The sequence below is a fragment of the Pezoporus wallicus genome, unplaced genomic scaffold (genome assembly GCF_028554395.1).
Source record: "Pezoporus wallicus isolate ANWC-B61680 ecotype Strahan unplaced genomic scaffold, APGP_CSIRO_Pwel_v1 contig_1438, whole genome shotgun sequence".
Taxonomy (NCBI): domain Eukaryota; kingdom Metazoa; phylum Chordata; class Aves; order Psittaciformes; family Psittacidae; genus Pezoporus; species Pezoporus wallicus.
This window is the reverse complement of record NW_026638681.1, coordinates 1628091-1652182: the sequence shown is the minus strand read 5'-3', so window position 1 is coordinate 1652182 and position 24092 is coordinate 1628091. Positions and strand designations below refer to the sequence as shown.

At 36.1% G+C, this 24092-nt stretch overlaps 1 protein-coding gene across 1 annotated transcript in view; it reads right to left on the bottom strand.

Moving 5' to 3' along the window:
- The window catches only part of CFAP47 (cilia and flagella associated protein 47), a 291654-nt gene that overhangs the window by 110552 nt on the left and 157010 nt on the right, over positions 1 to 24092 (bottom strand). Inside the window, exons 51-52 of the mRNA XM_057411837.1 lie at positions 17795 to 17906; positions 9374 to 9511 (exon numbers count right to left, since the gene is read on the bottom strand). Of these exons, the coding sequence (XP_057267820.1) occupies positions 9374 to 9511; positions 17795 to 17906 (250 nt within the window). The remainder of the gene's footprint in view (positions 1 to 9373; positions 9512 to 17794; positions 17907 to 24092) is intronic.

Here is a 24092-nt window from a genome sequence, read left to right as displayed (position 1 = left end):
ACTTTTAAAAAGTGATAACAATGCTTATGTATATTCTAGAAGAGGGACTCTGAATGCAGCCTACATCTTCATATTTAGAAAGAAAAAGTGTATGTTCTTTTAAGAAGAAGCAAACACCATTCAGTATTATTTGATATGAAAACAGAAAAATAAAACTCAAAATGGTAAAAATAATGCTTTTCAAAGTTTGCTTTCAGGGATAATTTCCAATTTCCACTATAAATGCAAACATTAATTCTGAAAAATTAACATTAATTCAAAACCAATAAACTTTGATCTAAAGATTATAAACATGTAAGACACAGGAATCCCTGTAGTACTTGTAGACATTTTTGCCTGTTCAACTTTTCACCTACCTATAAAAAATGAGGGTCATTTGAAAGATCTTTGAGATCAGATCTACAACACAGCTCTTACAAATCATGCATTCAATAAGCCCCAGTATGATGCACAAGACATTATAAATAATAATAAAGAAAACATGTTACATGATGTCTACATAAATTTATTGGCAGGAAATTAGACAAACCAGTTGAAAGAGAAGCATGAAAGTGAGATATCTTTAGTCATCATGGAAAAATATGAGTCAAAAGTTCAGCAGAACAAAATAAGTACACCTTAGGGTAAAACATAAAAGGAAAAAGCAAGGACTTTTCAGTGCAGATAAACAAGCATGTGCTCAGGAATCAAAATATCTCTCAAAAAATCTCACCTGAAAAACATGCCCACTGTGTTTGTCTAGAGAAAAAATATTTGTGGATATGTAAGGTTACTATTGACAGTCAAACTAATATTCAGTAATCAGTAATATGAAGTCTGACAGATACTTCAACGTAAAGGAAAAAGATGTGCCAGTTCATTGCAAATCAGTTCATTTTTTGGATGTGAAGTGTAATATTGAAGAGACAGAAAGACACCATAAAATATCTTCTATAGTATTTCCTCAGCTCACAGAAAAGCACAACTGCTAGCCAGATACAGTCTAGTATTTGACTTCTGATTTACCTATACACTTATAGTTACTACATAAATAGCACCTGACCATTTAGCTGAATTTAACCTGCAATTGCTTCTGAGAAAGAGCAAGACTCTGTGTCAACCTACAGTGAACAGCAAGGACCTACTGGCAGAGAATGCAGTACAAATGAAAAAATTCATAAGTTCTTATGGAAATCAAGTGATGCTAAAGGCCAAAGGCTTCAGTAGGATACCCCTCAAAGAGGTCACAAGGGCTTCTGAACTCAGGTGAACTCTCACTGCGATAATGCTAACATCACACAGCAACTGTATGCGCTCCAGCCCATGACTGCAGTGGCTGAGACTTTCCTGACAACTGCTCTTTCCTGGGATCAGTGGCAGAACATGCAGTACTAGTAATCAACACAAAGCAGTAACATACCTGCTTTGAACCTTTTTTCATTTCTAGAATGTGTATCTGAGGGAGAAAAGAGTGACTTGTGAATATCTGAATTTTCTGCAGGAACGTTTAATGATTTATATTACAGAAAAACATGGAAAAGGCATACCAAAAGAACAAGGTTACTCGGTGAGCTTCTTTCTACTTAGTCAAAAAAATCCCTTTCACAAAATTCTACTACAAAATCACTGCCAAATGCCATAAACAGAAATTAATAACGCCTTGAAAGTGCATCCAGATCTTTGAATTACACTTCTTGCACGCACATATTCTCTGATGACAATGTATAAAATGCCATCTGTCTTTTGCCACAGTGGGAAAAAGTTGTTCCCTAATATTTATCATTTCATAAGTATGTCAAGAAGAAATAGGGCTCTAATGTGCCCACAGAGAAAGCAAAGGAAATATTTTGAGAAAGACACTAGACACCATAACAAAAAAAAATCACTGCAATGAACAAGAAACACCTATTACCTACTCAGTAAAAATGTCAGAGTGGTCCTTTGCTGGTTGGTTAGGTAGACCTACTTTGTAATTGAATGAATGAGAATAAAGGAATGTCCAAGTGTCTGGGGTAAATTAAAAGGCAGAATTCTATGTAGGCTATTTATTTTGCAGCTGCTAAAGGAATAAATGTCCTTTCAAGTTCCAGCAGCAAACTACTGAGTGGACAAGACAATCTAGGATACAAGAGAAATTCATCCATGAAAAAACAATGAGGTGAACTTTAGAACTACCTAATTACAAATAGCCTTCAGGAATAACTTAGTTATAGCTTCAAACAGACAACAGCAGTGGTGTGAAACTGTCTGGTTATAAAAGTATAACACTACTTGTAATTGAATGATAATGCTGGAGGGGGAGCCTGATAGCAAAATGAAAAATTAAATTAGATTGGATGGAGAAATGTACTTTATTTTCAACTGTTGGAAATTAACATGATTTCTGCCATCTTAAAAAAATAATTTTTACTCAACCTAATATTTAAATTGGTATTTCTGAAATGCTCATTTTTCAGAAACTTGCAACAAAGAATAAAATACATAAACCCTTTGCTCTGGATTTGTGTATCTAGTTATATTATACCTTAACTGTTGGATTGCCCTACCATGCTCTGAGAATGCATATGCAATTCTTTTCTCTGCTTGAGAGACTGAACATACACCTTGAAGGAAATTGTTCTTACCCCTAAGCAATAGGATATTCTAAGTAATTGCTCTTAAACAATCTAGTTGATGTTACTGTAATCTGAATCTGTCATCATAATAATTATATTCATGTAATAGATTGAAGTAACTATTCAGACAGAAAAAGAACACCACACTGTAGAAGACATTTAAAAAAAACCAATGTATTTAATTAAATTCCACTTCTTATGAAGTGTCCAAATATTAAAGTTTGACTTTTTTTCTGGTTCAGTGCATACTTTCACAGGTCATAGCAATTGAAACAGCGTGAATAGAAGAGACTTTCCTCTAGGGACCTTCCCCTCTGTCCTCTCTTCACTCCATTATCTTCCGCTCTAGACGTGCTTATATGACTGTTAGGGACTGATAAATGTTAGTGTTCTTTTTCATGACAATTATGTGCTCTCTGTGCATTTATAATTCAGTACTTGCTAAGGGAAAAAAAAAGAATTGTCTGCAAGCATGACAAAGTAGAAAAGGCGAAATGATGACCTAGATAAATAGCAAGGGCATTGGCTGATAAAGAAAACTACTGCTCTGCTCCTAGCTCTGTTACTATTTTGTTTCAAAAATGATATTTTTTATAAGGGTTTACACTTGGACCTATCATGTTAGCCCTATCGCTGAAGAGAGGATTAGATGATGAAGAAATTTAAGTGTGATTCTGCTGCACAGATTCTGCTGTGTTTCAATGCACACCTGACATTTCACAGATGAACTTTAAAGGGATGGGCAGAAGTCCAGAGTGCATGAAGCCATTTAACCATGACAAATATACCCATTATTTTTGCTCAAGATTTTTTCTCCCCAGACTTTTTTTATTAAATGGGCTACTAATTGACAAAATTCCATACATATACAAATATTTGAGGTCTGTCAGACATAACAGAATGAATGTGTTTCTCAGTAATATAGTTTATATAGACTATTAGAATAATTAAAATTAATTTCACACATATTTTTAATTAGGTAAGAAAATTTAATCTATTTATAAGCTAATGCAATCCTACATGCTACAACCAAAAACATACAGATGTACAGGTTTACAAATGGAGTGACTTATTTGTGGGTAGGTCAGATGCACCATTACTAGCCTTCTCAGCATAGCAATCTCAAAACACCTGCTGCATGGAGAATGACATAACCTAAAGTTCACCGGCAGCATTACATTGTGAGCAATTACAGACTGCTTTTGTTATTAATTTTAAATGGGCTACCACACTTTGATTGCACAGATTTTTAATTGCACACATACCATGCCCCACAAAATTCCATGTGGGCCATAGGTCCTTGAAGCATTGCTACATCTGAATTGTTTCAGAATAACGGGTTAGTTTATTAGGGGAATCAAGCTGTTGCAAGTGTCAAAAGAGCACAGGAAAATGAGTTAACACTTAGCAGACTGCAGTAGGACACCTACTGAGAAAGCTAACAATTGAACATTCTTTTTGACAGAGGAAAAAAACATAAAACCGCCTAATCCTTAATATTCTGCATACGCTAAAATGTCCCCAAAAGCTTGTATGCACCAGCATAAGCATAGATGCAAATGCTAAAATGGTATCTAAAAAAAAACAAGCCTTCTTTGGTATTTTACATTTTTAAATATGCATGCAGTTTACACAGAGATAATTTTCTTTGGATATTTTTTCTGTATCTTTTTTTTTCCTGAAGAGAGTGACTCAATTAGAACAAACTAATCTGATGGTGGAGTACAATATGCTTGAATATACAGTGTGCAGATTAGACTGAAAAATAGCTTAATGACACAATCAAAATTTATTTATGAGGTAGATAACTTTTAAGGATATTCCTGTTAGATAGTAATTCCAGAAATAAATATGCATATTAGATATATCAATTATACCTTGAATATGTTAAACGTATATTAATCATGTTACTCCATTAATAATAAATCCTAATATTTACCATTGTATACTCAGTTCTTACAATCTTTTAAAAACATTATCATGAATAAATGCAAAGTCTTACTTTAAAGTGTTGCCATCCTGAGTACTGCTTTCCTCTTAATCACCTTCAACAGTTACTAGCACAAAGAAATTATTTCAATATCCTCCATATGTGAATACCCCAGTGTGTTACTACAGATGTTCAGCTTTCAGGGATTGATTTCAGGTCTGAAAGTCTGGAAGGACCACATATGCAAGAATCATTACTTTTCAAAGGTGTCAGTTCCTCAAGGAACCCACTTGAAAACAGGCTTTTTTAAAGACCACAAGAAAGACACTAAACTGCCAGAAACATACTATGAGAACTACAGCAACAACGTAGACTGGGAAATGTTATGAGTCATTGAAGGCCTGGTTGAATCACAAATTAGCTTTAAAAAGATAATTAAAACAGGCTTTGCCAGAATGAATGTCTGGCCTAACCCTTGGGACTGTGCTTTTTTATTATGGCTTATTCATAAGTAGCGTATCTTTTTGATGTTATTCAAGTACAAAGAAATCAAAAAACTTGGCAATGGTATAAAAATGTAAATGCATTCCGTAAGACAAACACAATGGGAAATATAATCTTTTGATAAAAGCAATGCTCAGGGCAGCCAGAATAAGACAACAGCACGTGCAAAATTCCTGTGTCCTACAAACAAATATTCTGCAACTGTAGTGCTCAGCTCTGTGAGACATCACCAGTGACAGGGACATTAAAAGCTCTTGCTTAAATGCCAGCTCTGTGTTAAGGCTTGCTGGTGGAGAAAGGGATTCTGGAAGAATAAAGGGGGATTTGCAGTTGCAGTGCAAATCTCAGCCGCTGCAGCAACTGCACCAGCTTCTCACTCTTGACTCCTCTTTACAGGGGAGCTGTTGGAACAGATACCTGAGGAGGGCTGAGCTGGTCTAGCAGAAGCTGAGCCAAACATCCTCCCTATTGCACACATGCTATAGAGCAAAGAGTGCAAAACAGGGGCAATTGTGCAAGGACAGCTCAATTTAAGAAGTTACCACAGGATCCATAGTAGAGCAGAAAAATTTCCTCTACTTTGAAAGGGAATTTTGACAATTCAGCAGACTGTGAAGCAAATATCTATTAATGACTAATATCAAATATCACTTCATATATAAAAATATCTAAAAATAAATCTTACATGGAAGACCAGCTGCAACCTACTTTCAGTCTTAGCAACCACTTAGTCTTGTTTCACTTCTGGCTCCCATGAGAAAAAACCCTAGGACCTCTTTTCTCAAAAGACAGAAATATGCTTTGGAAAGACCTAAAAACCCACGTCAGTTTAGAAAGGGGCAAGCCCCTGTCACTACATCTGCACTGCAGATGTAGTTTTGGATTTTTTCTTTTTCTTCCCCTAGTATAAGGCAGCATAAACAGGATTTGTCATAAGGATTCCTGTATCAGTGGTTTTCACTGCAAGCACTAAACATGTTTTTTCTTAGCTACATCTGAAGGAGAAAGAGATCATAAACAAATTATGCATTTTGGAAGAGCATAATAAGTGATTTTGGTAGAAGTTATTAAAATAATATATGAAAACTATTCTAGAAATTATCACCTTTTACAGTATTAGCCACGATGTCATTTGGAGGAAAAAAAAGGTTAAATACATGTATAATTAAGATGTATATTAAATGTGTGTATCTTAAGAAGAACTGGCCTCACCTTTACACCTGAAGTTTATCTGCCGTGGCCTAGCTAGCTAGGACGATGACAGCAAAGTCCTCAGGTCGTAGGTTTTGTAAGAGTGTCCTTCTCTTAGATGGAAGATCTTACAAGGCTAGACGAGCACCATCTGCCCGGATTTGAAGTTAGGAGTTTTCCTTCTCCTATGAGGATGGCTCGTCTTCACTAACAAAGATTCGGGAAGGGCTTTACCCATGCATTCTGAACAAGACTCACCTAAAAAAATCCACTGCGCGGCTGGAAGGGTTTCCTCTCACTTGTCTGTATGGACAGGCGAGGGTCAAAACGGCAGGTGCCAAGGTGCATTGGAACCTGCAGATCCAACCTTGCATGCTGGCGGATCAGGACATTGATCTATTGAGATTGCCCCAGGAGATAACAGTCCAGGTTGGAAACTTCCTGATTGCCTAAGCAGCCTTTTTTCCAACCAGATTTGCCTATCCACATGCCCTTGGTCATCATGCTTGTAGTTAGTGTGGGTAAAGCCCTTCCCAAATCTTCGCTCATGAAGCCAAGCCATCAATCTTAAGATGATATTGAATGTTAAGGTGTGTATAACAAGGTAATCGTTTCTAGCATGTTTAAAAGGAATAATTTTCACTGAGTGACAGCAAGACAAAAATGTCTGGTGGACATATGTTTACCATTAGAAATCTTTTTCTAACCTTATTCAGCCATGGGCAACCTCACACTTGTTTTGGCTGCTACTAAATCAAGTTTGTATATTAATTTACACTACATCAGAAATTTACTATTTTCTGTTAGCCCAGGTTGGTAACAGGTATCCTTGGGGATATCTTCAGTGTGTGATCTTTGGTCTAATGCAAGTGGTTTGCATTCTACTAGTGGTGTGCACCTTGCAATTAAGAAAAAACACAAAAATATCCATCAGTCATTCTACTCTGAAAAGCCATAGAATAATTATCTTTAATTAAAAACTACAGTAACAATATAGATGTAAAACAAAACTGTGTAGGATAAAGATAAGACTGTTAGTTCCCCTTTGAAATAATTTCAGAATACACTAGTACTATTATATAAATTACATCACACCTTGTTACATTTCACTTCTATTTACGCATTTTCAGCAGATACTTTCCTCAGCTGTAAAAGTTATAGATGTTTAGTACAAATGAATGGCTGTGACAGACAACAGTATTTTATGAAATGACCAGAAACCGTTGGTTGTTTTAAAGGTAAGATGGAAGATTGCTGTTCCTAGTCACCCACCGACATATTTGAAAAACACATTCCAAATGCATAAGTAGATCTGTCAGTCTCACATTGTTAACAGGGAATCAAACTAAGTTAAAGGCTTATCAATAATAACAGCAAACAGTGAACTTGGATTTTCTATCTAAGAACAATGTCCTCAATTCAATGTTGGGGCTGTTCAGCCTGGAGAAGAGAAGGCTGCATGGAGACCTCATAGCAGCCTTTCAGTATCTGAAGGGGGCCTATAGGGATGCTGGGGACGGACTCTTCGTTAGGGACTATAGTGACAGGACAAGGGGTAACGGGTTCAAACTTAAACAGGAGAAGTTTAGATCGGATATAAGGAGGAAATTCTTTCCTATTAGGGTAGTGAGGCACTGGAATAGGTTGCCCAGGGAGGTTGTGAATGCTCCATCTCTGGCAGTGTTCAAGACCAGGTTGGACAAAGCCTTGGGAGATATGGTTTAGTGTGAGGTGTCCCTGCCCATGGCAGGGGGATTGGAACTAGATGATCTTAAGGTCCTTTCCAACCCTAACTATTCTATGATTCATTAGGGACTGTAGTGACAGGACAAGGGGTAACGGGTTAAAATTTAAGCAGGGGAAGTTTAGATTGGATATAAGGAGGAAGTTCTTTACTGTTAGGGTGGTGAGGCACTGGAATGGGTTGCCCAGGGAAGTTGTGAATGCTCCATCCCTGGTGGTGTTCAAGTCCAGGTTGAACAGAGCCTTGGGTGACATGGTTTAGTGTGAGGTGTCCCTGCCCATGGCAGGGGGTTGGAACTTGATGATCTTAAGGTCCTTTCCAACCATAACTATTCTATGATTCTATGATTCTGTGATTCAGGCTTTCAGTAGATATTGAAGATTCAGTAGAGATATGCTTGGCACCACCCTAGATTTTTTTTTTATATTAATTCCTGCTGACATCTTGAAATCTGCTAATTCTTATATCTACTCCTTTTCCTGCATCTATCACCTTAATTTTATCCTTTTTAAAATTCATTTTAAAACAAGATAAATTCTGTTGAAGTGAAAATACAGTTTTAAAGAAAACTAAAAGATCTTGAGTTGCAAGCTCTTCTCCATTTCCTAAAAACTAAATATTGATTAAAACATCTTCTTTTTCAGGTCAAAAAGAACTTTCCTTGATAGCTTTTCATGCAAGAAATATGCTTTAGCCATGTAACATAATAATGATGGATAATTTAAATATATTCCAAATTAGGTATTAAAAGCATAAAAAGCACAGTTAATTCCATAGTCAAAGCTTTACTTGCAAATGTACAGGAAAAAAAAAAAGGCTAAATTAATGTAAAAAACCCCAACAAATAAACCCAAACAAAATCCCTACCTTTGTGGTGCACATCTGTAATTACAAAAGTATTCTGCAGGAACACTTAAAAACTCAAAAATTATGCAGAAACTAGGAGGTGACAATCTGAATTTAACTGGATATTCTGGAATTTTCTCCTAGATTTAACTTTAATTGACCAAAGGACTCTCTATGACTGACAGTTAAAAGAAAGTTTTTTCTACCGTGCAATGAAGTGAAGCAATATGAATGTCAGAAACAGCCTGCTTTGACATCAGCACTATTAATATTATTGGAAACTTTTAAAAGAAAGCATTTCATAAATGCTGCCCCTCTCCAACAAGAAGTGAAATTCAGTGATATGACTATAAAAAAAAAAAAAAATAAATAAAATCTGATTTTAAAATTCATTACAATTCTTCAGATATCATAAAAGGAGAAGTTTCACATATGCCTGAAAGAAACATTTGACTTAATACTGTTTGCAGGCATATGACCTGGCATACTAAAGACACATTCAGTTTAAAAAGAAATTATGATATAAATTTATACAAACTTACTTAACCATAGTAACAAACATACCCATGTTTGCTGCATCAACAGTTTGTGGCACCTCTGCTGACAATTTCTGAAGGGCCTGTTCACCATCTGTCTTCTCTGGTGATCTGTTATGTCGAGACTGCTGTTGGTCTTCAACTTCAGCAACAAATGAAATTACACCTAAACCAAATAGATAGCAGGTGTTATATTAGGCAGGGCATTAGCTTCATAAAACACACTGCCAGACATGTATGAGTATTTCTTCACTCCAAAACTAATAAAAAATGAAATAAAGCTTCCACTCCAGGTGTCAGCCATGCAAATATAATTTATGGTAATAAAAAATTACATCTTGAGTCCAAGGAAATTAACTATTTTTTCTCCTAAAAGTGTTGTGTAACTAAAATAAAAAAATATAACCGTTATGGTATTATTACAGCTCATGGGAATGAAGTCTGAGGAAAATGCTCAAGGTATATAAATATTAATGTAAGAGGACATGTTTGATGGCTAGTGGATTTTAGGATTACTAATTAATCTGATTTTATGTCTCAATATATAATCCTATAATCTTGGTCTATTGCAGCACAATATTAAAGAGAAGAAAAGTGCAAGAGAAAGACTTCATTAATTTTAAATACTATCCTAACTACCAATATACTTGAAAGATGCCAACAATTATATGAAAATTTTTGCTATGCTTCTTTTCAAATGTAAGTAATTTTTCCTTATAGTTCTTGCTTCCAGTGACAATTTCAAAATACTGCGCTGTGCATTTATGCATGTGAGAGAAAGGAAAGGGACATGAGTGTTCACAGTTTTAAATTTTTTATTTCATAAGTCAGTAGAAGAAAGGTAAACCAAACATAACTTTTTTGGCTCTGCACAAAACATGCTCTCAAAAGCACCAAAGTAATTGGCCAAAGAACTCTGAATAATGAATTTCTATGTGCAGCAAAACTTGGAACGCTTGAAAAGTTCCAGATATGTAAATTACTAATCCTCAAGAATATTTCAAGAGCTAGTGGAAGAAATATGGTAACTAAAATACTACTTGAAATGCTAAACCACTTTGCTGATAAACCAACAATAGTAACATCAAGAAATCATTGAAGAATTGAATTATTGCTGACACTCAATTTTCCTTCTTTGTGGAAAACAGATCTCAAACAAACAGAATTGATAAAAATGAGGCTAAAATCGTGATCAATAAAGGTAACTGGATTGATGTAATGCATTCAGAGCTCCACAAGGCACCCAATTAAATCTGTCATACTTCAATAAAAAATAATGAGATTACTAGAGACGGCATACACTTTTAAACTCAGTTTATCTGCTCAGTCTTAAAATATTCATAACTTTTCTTTCATAAATAACAACAACAACAAAAAAGTGTATTAATATTATTAATGTAGGAAGTATTCCTAAGTAGACTGCTCTCATGGTTCAAGAGTGAATGGCGTAATCCAATGACCACTACTGGAGATTAAGATAGCTGATGACACATAAATATATTTATTCAAATTATGGACTACAAAATATTCCAACAAAAAGGTGCTTAGCAGGACGGGAAAAAGAGTTTTATACAATGAAGAGTAATAAAGAGTCCCTAGCACCCTATGAGACAATTAAAAATAAATTGGACAGGTGCAACACCACTGCATCAAAAATGACAGATTTAAAATAACAAATAAGCATGTTTACATTTTTCATAAGGTTCTGCTGAACTGGCTCCTATGTTATGAAACGGCTTTGACACAGGAAGTTTTAGGTTTTCTGCTGTGTACGCACTGCCATCCTGCAGAATCCACTGTTGCTTTCACTGTTGTCAGTAATGCCAGCAGCATCTTATGTTACCTTATTGATACTGAAAAGCAACTGACAAATGAGAATTTGTTCATGCACAACAGTCCCCAATGTTTGGGGATCTTTTTCTTACATCTAGTTGCTCTTGTGTGCCATATGTTATATAACATAACTTGCCAAATTATCATGGCTGACAACATCACAAACACATAATTCCCACTGAATTGACCAGACTATTATGCCACCATTAAGTAAGTCAGAAAACACCACTCCTCAGCTGTCATTTGGCATATATATATAACATTAAACTTGTCAAAGCAACAATGCAAGTATTCCTAGAATGACACTGAAAACTAATAATTAAAAATTACATAACTGTGCAGGTTTTCTTTTTGCTGATACAACATTGCTTTAAATGTTTCTTGGTCAAAACCAAAGTCTGCAGATTTACTGTCCACTCTTTAAACATTTTATACAACTTCTGTCCACATATTAATACTGAAGCCTTGTTTTATATTGTTTCAGAGAAGATGCAACCCTTTAAAAGAAGGCAAGCTGTTCTATTTCCCAATAAAATTTTAAACGCAACACCACATGTTAGACTGACTCGTTGGCTATATAATACAATACCCAAACCCCAAATTCAATTAAAAAAAGCAAGAAATATTCAACTTTTTCTTTTCTGCATAACTTTAATGGACTGTTTGAAAGATCTGGTTTGTTAGACTGACTCATTGGCTATATAGTACAGTACCCCAACCCCAAATTCAATTAAAAAAAAAGCAAGAAATATTCAACTTTTTCTTTTCTGTATAACTTTAATGGACTGCTTGAAAGATCTGGTTTGTACATGATTATTTTCTGGTGCAGAGAGATGATAAAAGCCCAAAATATCACAATATTTTAACTGAAAACAAGACCAGAAAGCTATGGAATTCATCACAAATTATGAAAAGATATAGAAATGTTGAGCTTGTGGTTTAAATATACCAATATGACCTGAATAAGTATAGGTCTTGGGAGCAGGAGGGTTTCTATGTTTACCTCTTTTCTGACCAATGAAGTAGATTCATAGTTGCTGCCTCAAAAAAGCTCTACCAAAGAGATGAGGTTCTTCAGGAACCTGCTGAGTAAGGTTCCATGGGATATAGCCCTAGAGGGCAGGAGGGCCCAAGACTGTTGGTTTATATTCAAGAATCACCTGCTGCAAGCTCAGGAGTGTTGCATCCCCACCAGAAGCAAGTGCAGCAGGAGGGCCAGGAGACCTCATTGGATGGATAAGGAGCTCCTGAGGAAAATTCAGTTGAAAAAAGAGGCTTATAATAAGTGGAAGCAAGGACAGGAGGCCTGGGAAGAACACAGGGATGTTGTCTGGGAAGCTAGGGACCAGGTTAGGAAAGCCAAGGCCCAGATAGAATTAAACTTGGCTAGGGATATGAAAGGTAACAGGCAGGGATTCTATAGTTACATTGCAAATGAAAGACAGACTAAGGACAACATGGGCCCTGTCCGGAAGCTATCAGGAGAACTGGCTACACAGGATTTGGAGAAGGCTGAGGTTCTGAATGACTTTTTTTTTGCCTCAGTTTTTACTGGCAAATGCCCTGACCACACCACCCAAGATTTGGAAGGCAGACAAAGGGACTCTGAGAATGAAGACCTTAGGCCCACTATAGGAGAGGATCTGGTTCGAGACCATCTTAAGAACCTGAATGTGCACAAGTCTATGGGACCTGATGAAATCCATCCGTGGCTCCTGAAGGAGCTGGCAAATGAAGTTGCTAAGCCACTGTCCATCATATTTGAGAAATCATGGCAGTCAGGTGAAGTTCATGATGACTGGAAAAAGGGAAATATAACCCTCATTTTCAAGAAGGGGAAAATGGATGACCCAGGGAATTACAGACCAGTCAGTCTCACCTCTGTGCCTGGCAAAATCTTGGAGCAGATTCTCCTGGAAGGCATGCTAAGGCACATGAAAAACAACAAGGTGCTTGGTGACAGCCAGCATGGCTTCACTAAGGGGAAATCCCGCGTGACCATTTCGGTGGCCTTCTGTGATGGGGCTACAGAACTGATGGACAGGGGTAGAGCAGCTGATGTCATCTACCTGGACTTGTGTGAAGCATTCGACACTGTCCCACAAGACATCCTTGTCTCTGAATTGGAGAGACATCAATTTGATGGATGGACCACTGGGTGGATAAAGAACTGGCTGGATGACCGCACACAAAGAGTTGTGGTCAATGGGTCAATGTCTGGCTGGAGACCAGTAATGAGTGGTGTCCCTCAGGGATGGGTGTTGGGACCGGTCTTGTTCAACATCTTTGTCGCTGACATGGACAGTGGGATTGAGTGCGCCCTCAGCAAGTTTGCCGATGACACCAAGCTGTGTGGTTCGGTTGATACACTGGAGGGAAGGAATGCCATCCAGAGGGACCTTGACACACTTGTGAGGTGGGCTGATGCCAACCTCATGAAGTTTAACCATGACAAGTGCAAGGTCCTACACCTGGATTGGAGCAATCCCAGGCACAGCTACAGGTTGGGCAGAGAAGAGATTCAGAGCAGCCCTGTGGAGAAAGACTTGGGGGTATTGGTCGATGAGAAACTTAACATGAACTGCCTTCAGCGTGTGCTTGCAGCCCAGAAAGCCAACTGTATCCTGCCCCTCTACTCTGCTCTTGTGAGACCGCACTCAGAGTATTGTGTGCAGTTCTGGTGTCCTCAATGTAAAAAGGACATGGAACTGTTGGAACAACTCCAGAGGAGGGCCATGAGGATGATCAGGGGACTGGAGCACCTCCCGTATGAAGGGGATAGGCTGAGAAGGTTGAGGCTGCTCAGCCTAGAGAAAAGAAGGCTTCATGGAGACCTCATAGCAGCCTTCCAGTATCTGAAGGGGGCCTCTGGGGATGCTGGGGAGGGACTCTTCATTAGGGACTACAGTGACAGGACAGGGGGTAACGGGTTAAAATTTAAGCAGGGGAATTTTAGCTTGGATATAAGGAAGAAGTTCTTTACTGTTAGGGTGGCAAGGTACTGGAATGGGTTGCCCAGGGAGGTTGTGAATGCTCCATCCCTGGCGGTGTTCAAGGCCAGGTTGGACAGAGCCTTGGGTGACATGGTTTAGTGGGAAGTGTCCCTGCTCATGGCAGGGGGGTTGGAACTAGATGATCTTAAGGTCCTTTCCAACTCTAAATGTTCTATGATTCTATAAATTAAAAATATGACTGCAATTCATACTAGCTGTTTTTCATCTGGCAATTTTTGTACTGACAAAAATAAATTTGCTTTATAATCTCTATTTTGAATGGGAAAACCTCTACAATGAGAAATGTAAATTCTAAAGTTTCTGCATATCCTACTTTTTGTTGCTATTCTGCATCTAAATTAATTATTCCCTGTGTTAATGAAAAGAAATTAGAATAATTGCTAAGACTTATACATAGGAGAAATGAGAAAGTGGCAAATCCTGCTGTCAACTACTATTCTTATATGGGTTTGTAGCATTTAATAAAAAGGTGAATTTTTTTTTTATTTATAATTCTCACTGTCTGTTCTTAATATGACAATGAAACCATGATATGAAAGCATACAGAAGTATGCAACTGCACTAGGATGCACTAGAAGGAAAGGGTATGCTGTGGACCGGCTTGTCAGGCAGTGCCATGTATGAATAGAGAAGCCCTCCTTCAGTGAACTCCAGTGACCCAGCAGTGGAGGTATGCCAGAGCCATTCATGAAAATCAAGCGACCAGAAGATCCTTCTAGCTTTGTCTTCATTACAGATTAATTAGATTCCATTTGTTATGGTGATGCAGTTGAAAAGTGCTTACAGCAAAGGTATGGACAGGTCCTGAAAATACAGCCATGGCTACAAGAAGATAGGTATTCCTCCCACATATGACTTTATGATTCCATTGAAATTAGAGCAATCAGTGAAATTTGCAGAATTCTGTCAAAGAAAGAAATGGAACTTTTTGTTGGGTTTTTTGTGTTGCTTTTTTTTAATCAGATTTCACACAACTATTGAACAGAAAAAAATTGTTAAACAAATAAGTTTAATCAACTCATCTGCAGGCCAGAATGTATTGGCATAATCTTCATCATCTCAATAAAACTGGCCTACAGCTACAGTCTGACCGGCCATGGCATGTAATATACTGCCTTTTTTCCTCCATGTAAGGAAAAGTTCCAAGTAGCACAAAAGCCTGGTGCTTACTTAATACAGAAACAGTTAAAAATGTAAATGAAATATGATATATAAAATTAGAAAGCTTATTTCCAAAATTTAGAAAAATTTTATGGATGAAAGAACACTGACTATAACGATGTATTTTTTGCACAAGAAATGTTCAAGCATTAAAAGCTTTTCTCTATTCTGGAAAAATTCTGGTCTATTCTGTGGAAAGCAGAAGCGAGTTTGATAAAAGATAAAGTAATAAGTAGAAGATGCTTTATCAAACCTAAGGGAAATTGGTCTATTATTTAGAAAATAGATTGCTAAGGAATTTTATCTAGTGCCAGAATCTTGTGTGAGATATTAACTATTATTTCGGCGTTAAAGCTGTCATAAGCTACAAACCAGCAGAAGCATATAATATTAGCCCTCTATTGGAATGCTTCCAAATAGACTTTTGAAAAGAACTGGACCCGTTTTCAGCTTAGCAATTATAAAATAGCAAGAAGGAAAGAAAAAAAAAAAAAAATTTTGCAGCTATATAATTTTGCAACAAAAAGAACTTTGAATGTAAAGAAAAAATGCAGACCATTTACTCAGTACAGCAATTTGTATGGTGAAAGTACTTTTATGAGTTTATTCTAATATGACAAAAATAGTAGTAAAATGCCAAGGCTACAAAGTTTTGTACTTACAAGTTAAGGAGTTTTAAATTTTAAATCATCCAGTAGCACTATGACAGAGACATCCAATAGGTATCCAAATAGTTGTTCTTTTTTCCACCCAGGATAAGATTTATTCATTCAGTGGATAGCTTTTGAACACTGCTTTCTGTTTTCAATTAGTCAACATTGTGTCCCCATGGGTCATTTACTTCCCTCTGAACAAATTCACCAAACTGAATAAAGAGTACCTTTCTTTTCGGGGGTTTAGATTATACCTTATCTCTAGTATCTTCACCTAGAAAGGACTACAAGTCCTGAGTTCTAATTAATTCCCACTTGAATCACCTACATCTAATCTGTGATCCTCAAGCTTCAGGCTGGCTGCTGAACAATCCTGAAAGTGCCAAAAATGCACATGTATCTCAGCTTTGACATTAACGTTTCCCAGAAGCTGAAAATTCTTCTTTGGGTACACATATTACTTCCCAGCCTTGCACAGTATGAAGCAGACCTGAATCCACAAATTAAGCAGTTCCTTAGCTAGAACACCTTATAGTTAGGTTTGTATCAGCTAACATCAGACAGTGAAATCAGCTGTCCAGACTGTGACAGTGGCTTTCCTTTCCTCCACCCCTCTTTCTAGTAGAGCAGCTGATTAGGGAACATGCACAGATCTCTGTGATGCAACCAAAACTGTCCCCACTGCAGAGGAAGAAGGAACATGACTTCCTGAGGTAGTGATTAAAGCAAGCACTGGGCCGGGAAGTGGATGGTAGATAACTGGGCCCTGTCTCTTTTCAAAGGATAACTTCAAACTTCTATGAAGTTATTTTAAAGCACAAAATAAATGAACTGTTTTCTAGGAAAGGAAAAAAAGAGCATACATTGTTTCCCACCTTTTGAACCAATAACTTTTCTGTCAGGCTAGACAGACTGATTGTTCTCTCTTTTTCTCACTTAGTGAAGATGTAATAATTCTAAACATAATGGAAACCATTATAATAGAATTTAGGTGAATGACAGAACATAGGAGATTTCAATCCGAACATGCCATCACCATGCCTTTGAAGGCATGGCTATTACCACCTGGTATTAATTTCCTGTATGATAGATCCCTTGGAACCTCTTCTACTGAAACTTTCAGCATATATAAAAGAACTGGGGATTTTCTAAACCAGAAGAGAATATTCCTAAATCTTTAAAGCCTGAAAAAAACAAGGCATAAGTTAAATTATAGTATATCTTCAGTATCTCCTGGTGAAGACTCTTGATGGACACAAGTTTCATTGAAAGCTGACTCTTCTTCTTCATAGAAACTGATTTTTTTCTCAGGGATACAAATATAGCGAGAAGGCATTGAAGTTTTCTTGTTGTACTAGGCCAAGCTTGCCTTGTGGCTAACAGGTTGAACTTTAGTCTAGGGGAAGAATCAAATTCTGCCTTTAAACCTTTGATTCTGGAAGCGTTAAGGTAACCAGCTATTCAACAGCTATTTAATTTGGAAAATTAAATTTAAAGCCAAGAACTTGGCGATAGTTCAAAATCATTATTAAATCAAATTTCACGGAACTAATTTAATGCATAAAGTTGCACATATGCCAGCATTTTTGAAGGACCTGACCACATATTTAGCAGTAATAGATCTTTACAAATAAAAATATGAGACGCATTAAAAGCTAGTTTTACCAGTAATTATAGCCTTATTCTAGAAGAAAGGTCATGTTGAACAGAAATGCAATCATTAAATGTAAGCAGGTTTAATCTGCTAATTTACAGGGATATTTTATATATTTGGGTTCTATATTGTACCTTGAAAGACTCCTCGTTTCCACGGAGACACATTCAAAGTATAAGCAACTTTGTCACCTGGTTGTACCGTAATAACAGATGCACCACTCACTATTGAAAGATCTGAAAATACCTGGAGAAGAAAATTCATAAAGAATCAAAAGTAATCAAAAGGAAGTTACATTTGCAAGAACACTACAGACACAATATCCATTCTACTTGTTTTGAAAAGTAGAATATGAAGTGTGCTATTGTTAAGTTGTAACCTTTATGCACATGAAAAGAATACATAGTGTAAGAGTAGTGCTGGTATATACAGATTATATTAAGCACAGATTTTGAAGTCCTTGCTCCATGTGAGTAAAAGTATCTTACATAGATCATGGAACTACTTACATATGTATAGATTTGCACAGACAGACTCTTAGTATTTTACATACATTTTCTTTAGAAGTGTTACAAAGAGGCTTAATGGTAATGATCTACCTAAGCAGAGCAAAGCAAAATCTGAAGTGTCATTTTAACATCAATTGCTATACCTCAAATTATAATAAACCATGCTTTTGGATATATTTTTTAAATGACATGTTTGCAATGGCACACATAGTAACTATATGAATAATGAAGACCGATACAATTTTCATATGTTGAATTTTAGATTTTGTAAACTGTAAAGCTGATTGTAGGAATACAGGCTGAGAGTATTTTTGAATTGCATCTTGTCTCTTCATCACCTGTATAAGTTTGCCACAGACAGACTATGATCAGCTGCTCATGTAAGAGACGTTAAATTTTGAGGCAGCAGCAACCAAAGCTAATGATTATCTGCTGGAGCCACTGGATATGCAGAAAGCCAACAGGCAGACTGCATGAATGGTTCTGTTCACACCCTCTCTTCTGTTACCTCTGCCACTGGGTGAAGCAAACAGCTGCTGAGTGACAGCATTTTAAACTGACACTGCAGTTTCTGCAGAGGACATAAGGTGATGGGTGATGATTTTCCACGGAGGCATGCAGTCCTTTTAGAAAACCTTTTCAGGATACCATGTAATACTGTAGAATGTGGGAATTTCTTATTACCTTAAATAATAAAATTGTATCTGTGCTGTTCAGGGAAATTTTGAAGTGAAATCACAAGTCAGAAAAGCTCCCTAATGACTTTTTTCTTCAGCTCATCTATTCATATATTTTCCATATCTTTTACAATAGTAAAAGCATTAGCTGCATGGACCATTTTCTTCCTCCCAAAAGTTACCTTTATGTTTTTAGTAAATAAGTTCTGTTTGTATTTTCTGGAGAAAACAAAAATAAAATTCTAAGATTATCTTGTCTTCAATTACAGCAAATCATTGCCTATAATATTTGTCCTGTCTTGGGTATTTGTGTTAATATAATCATTTGTTCAAGTGCTAGTACAACCTGGAACTCCTATTCCAAGTAAAGGAATAAAAACCTATAAGGCAACAATCTTCCTCTTCCCCAATAAATCTGCATTTCAAGACAAATATTAGAAGTCCAACAACTGAAAATAATAGGAAAATAGACTAATCGTCAAAGAAAAAAAAAATACACACAAAACCAAAACAAATTAAAAAAAAAAACAAACACACACAAAAAAACCACCACCAACAACAAGAAAAAAAGAACAGGCCAATAAGAGAATGCTGGAAGGCCTTGCTGAAGGGAAAAAAAAAAAAATTGGGGAAAAATATCTTTAACTATTAACAACAAAGAGGAAGGGAGGGGCTGTTACACACTGAAGATGAGCAAGTTTCATTTTATACAAGATAAACAATAAATTACACGTGAACCTACATTTATGGACTACTCTATTTCAGTTTACTTTGAATAAAATGCAGAAAAAGTAGGGTAATACAGTATCTGTCAAAAGCTGGATATATCAGACTAGTTTCTACCAAAAATGTCAAAGTAAAAGGAACACTACATTCAGCCAATCAAGAGAAGTTTTGGATACCTTTCCAAAGAGAGTATTGAATTAACAGAAGCTAAATTATTTTAAAATTAACTTTAAGAAAGTGATTGTATAACCAAACAGGAAAAAAATGACTGTAAGCCAGGAAGTCATGTTACATACATATATGGGCACTGCTTCAGTATCCGAGAGTGTTCTTTTTCCTCCCTTGTGTCTAAAATTTGATCTTCCTGATAATGCTTTGGTTTAACAACGTTTCTACTAGTTCAGTTATAATCATACTTCTCCATAAACACACATGCTTCTAATTTGCTACACAGCCCAATCCCAGAATTTTTAAATTCTAAACAGCCTTTTCCATGTCGTTCTACTTTCTGAACATTTCCCAAACTCTTCCTAAAGCTATTATTGTCCTCACTCACAAGCATATCCTACATACTGCTTCATGGCTGCATGCCAAGATGAAATCTGCATGCACATTGCTATTTCATGTAGTTGTCCCTTCAAGGGCAGAACGACAACTGTGGTATGCTTCAAAATGCCCCCAGTGTAAATGATCAGAGAACTGGGACTGCAAGGTAAATTACTGTACACACTCCTCCTCTTATCCTCTCCAGCAAGGACACAAATGTTTTCCTTAGTTCTTTAAGTTTTTAGGAAGATTTTAAGAAGACTGTTTAAAGCTATGCAAGCCAAAGAGTTGGAATTCTGTTTTCACAATACATAAAATAGGAAATTAAAATGCAAAAATGAGCACATCTGAAATTGAAGACTTCCCACTGAATTCAGAAATAAAACATCTATCAGCAGTACTGTATTTAACATTTTTATTATACACGTAGTTTCACAGATACTATTTATGCTGTAAAATAATTTGTTCTAAGAAGAAACAGATTATGAAACCTGGATATGAAACACAACTGAGTACTGAAGGCTTCCCTTATGAGCTCAAGTTTCAGCTGAAAACCTTAAATCTGAATGCCTATTTTTGTTTTAATTTAAGCATTAATATAACTCAATGCTGAATCAACTAATCTATGTTACTATCTAAACATTTGTGCCAAGAGAAACCTGTAGTTCTGTTCATGATTTTGCAAAATTTACAAACCCAAATATGAACAAACCCCCATGACTGCACATGCACTGCTTCTGTATCATTCTTTCTACTGACTTTCCCTGACCTAAAATCCTGAAACTTCAGCTTCTAATACACAACAAAGGCTTGTGCCATCATTGCCACTATGTCCTCACCCTTCTCTTATTTAACTGATATATATTGAATTGGGTTTCACAATGGGACAGTTCTTAATAAATACACCTTTAAGAAATAAGGCAAAAATAGCAATGTTGCCTGTTTTCTAGCTCTAGTGCTATATACTTAAGCTTAAAAGGAAACAACTTAACAAACAGATTTTCACTCTATTATGTTCTGCTGCTAGTATAAATCCAGTATAAATAAAAACTAACGGACAGACTAAAGTATCAGTTTCTGGAGTGAAAACAGAAATAGGCTTAGGATCACAGCAAGAACTGCTGGGTATCAGAAGTCCCATTGCTTTTGTGAGACAAGAAGATTCTGAATATTAGAGTAGGGTTCTAAAGTGTGTCAAAGAAATAGTAATTTCATTATTTTTCTGGCCATTATAAATCCATTTTAAAAATTATACATAACTGCTGCTGCCTCAGTATGCTATCAACTTTCCTACTGCAGTCATGAAACTTGAACTGTGTAATTTGGGAATGATCAAAGCAAACCTGAAAGACAAAAACCTTGTCTTAAAGGTATTCCGATTGATATGAGCAGGCCAAGACAAAAATAGTGAAACTGTAGCATTTAGCAATGGTTTGACACTAGAAGAGGGTGAGAACTCGCATGTTATTGATGCATACAGAGTAAATTAACTGGCAGTGTTCTGGGGACAGATGCTCTCATGACAACCATGGCACAGGACAAAGGATACATTGTGTTCTATACCCATCCAATACCAAAAAATTAAGCTCCTTTTAGGACGGAATTGCATGAAGGTTGTTACATCCTTGCACTATCACTCAGAAAAAAAGAACTGTAGAATAACACAACGAAACCAAATGCAAATTAATATTAAATTTATAAATTTGACTCTGCAGAAAATTTTCTCAAATTAATCCATCTCCAATGATTTAATTTTTAAACTGTGGTATTCTCCATTGTCTTATACTTTGGGTCATTGTATACACACAGCCAGAAAGTATAAATGGAGCAGTTTTATGAAATGTTACAGTTTTAAAATAATTTATCAGTCAGAGGTTGAAAACTCATTCTGCAGACTGTAATATGGCTATTTAATATGAAAAGGAATGGAAAAGGGATAACTAAAAAATTATAGCAATTTTTTTCTTTTTTCCCCAGAGCTGAATAACCAAATAAGCATAACTTCAAGAATGGCAACTGATACTTCACGCTAAAGTAGCGAACAGATGTACAGAACTTAATTAAATATATCCACCATCTCTTTGCATACAAAGTTAGTAATATGTTCAATATTTCCATTTGAAAATTGTTTCTCAAGTCTGTTTAAAAATATTGACAGACTCTGCTTATTAAAACATAAATGTTCCTCTGCACTAGGCCAGAACAGGGTCTGTAAGAGTCACTGAACAATCCCACACTCAGATATTTCAGTGTTGTCAAGAATTACATATGTTTAAAGTGAAACTCCCATTACTTTCCCTCATCCTTCTTTCAGCACATACCTTGCAAGTGCCTTGAGTTATTAGGAATTAATTTAATTCTTGCAATGTCACTACACTGAAATAAAACATCTTTGCATTGCACTGAATATATCCCCCCAAACAATTCCTACCTGTTACCTGCAACCTGCATTTCTGCATAATGAAGAGTGCTACATAATCCAGAGTCATAAACCAGCCAGTCCAACTGACAAGACCACTAACCTATCTGGCAGATAATGTGGAAACAAAAAAGACTGAAATTGGAAGGATAGATAGGAAGATTATGGAATACATAGATTTACTTGTGGTTAAAGAATGCAAACTTGATGAGGTTATATGACCTTCAGCGATTAGGTTATTGAGTTGCATGGAATTTATTCCCAGGAAATCTCACAAATACTCAACCTTCATGTCATTCTTTCATTGACATTGTAAAAATATAAAATGGTTACATAGAAAACTGAGAGAGGACTGAGATAGAAATGCATTGAAGAACAAGGGATTTCATACTTCTTGATTATGTACTTATTCTACAATACTTTTGGAAATTACAAATAGCTTCTACAACCTAATACCCAAAAGGTAATTTAACTGAGCCTTGAGAATTCTCTGGAGACTTTACTTTAATGATGTCTATTTTGAACAGCACTGGGAAAAACACATTTTATATTTTTACTGCAAAACCAAGCCTTGCAAGAATTAGGCACTTTTATAGATAAAGTTACTATCAAAGGTGTCATTAGTAGCAACCATCAACACACCAGACAATTATTTATATCTGTCTGACAGAGTTTTATATAAAATCCCAAAAGAAAATACTATAAAAAATTTTGTTATGAGACTGACAGACTGGATTTTCATAGAAATACTTTACATGTCCTACTCTTGTAGGATGATTTGAATCTAATTTTACAGCCACTAAAATCCACTTATGTTGTAGTCACTAAGCTTATATAAATTCAACACCAGAGAAGGATGTATTCTCTGCCTCTGTTATATGTGCACAATTCTTTATGAATTCTGTTGTGACATTTTTTCAGACCCAGGAGTGAGTTAATCACAAGAAAGACTGTTGTAATATCCCCTAGAAAAGCCATGAAGAGCACAGTGGCAGTATTTCCCTGAGGTTTACACATCAATCAGTAGAAAATAGTTCATAAAAACACTCACATTTTTCAAGGGAATTTATGGAAATTGTTTTTTTTAATCATAGAAAGCTTTGTGGGCACAGAAAGTGTTTTGCTTGGCACTTTTAAAGGTAGACTGATGGAGTCATATGCATGACCTCCACTGAATTCCAAAGGGACTTTTCTCCCCAAGTCTCTTTGATACATATTAATGGTTGCACAGACAACCACACATCCAAAAATTGATTCTCCAGACAAGTTCACTCCATATATGTTTGAAATGGGAAAAGGAAGAGAGCTTTTCAGAGGGAAGAGGGTTTTCTTAATGGAGGAAAGAAAAGACTTCCCTCTTCCTCCTCCCAGACTTAACTTCCATTATAAACAGTCGCTTTTTCAGTAGTTCTCTTATTTTGGTGAATATAAATATAATGAATACTGAGAAACAGAGTAGCATATATACAATGCAATTATTTTTTTAATGAAATTAGTTTTTATTCATTTTATAGTTTAATATATTCAGTTATTAAAATTTAACAGTAAAGCTAAA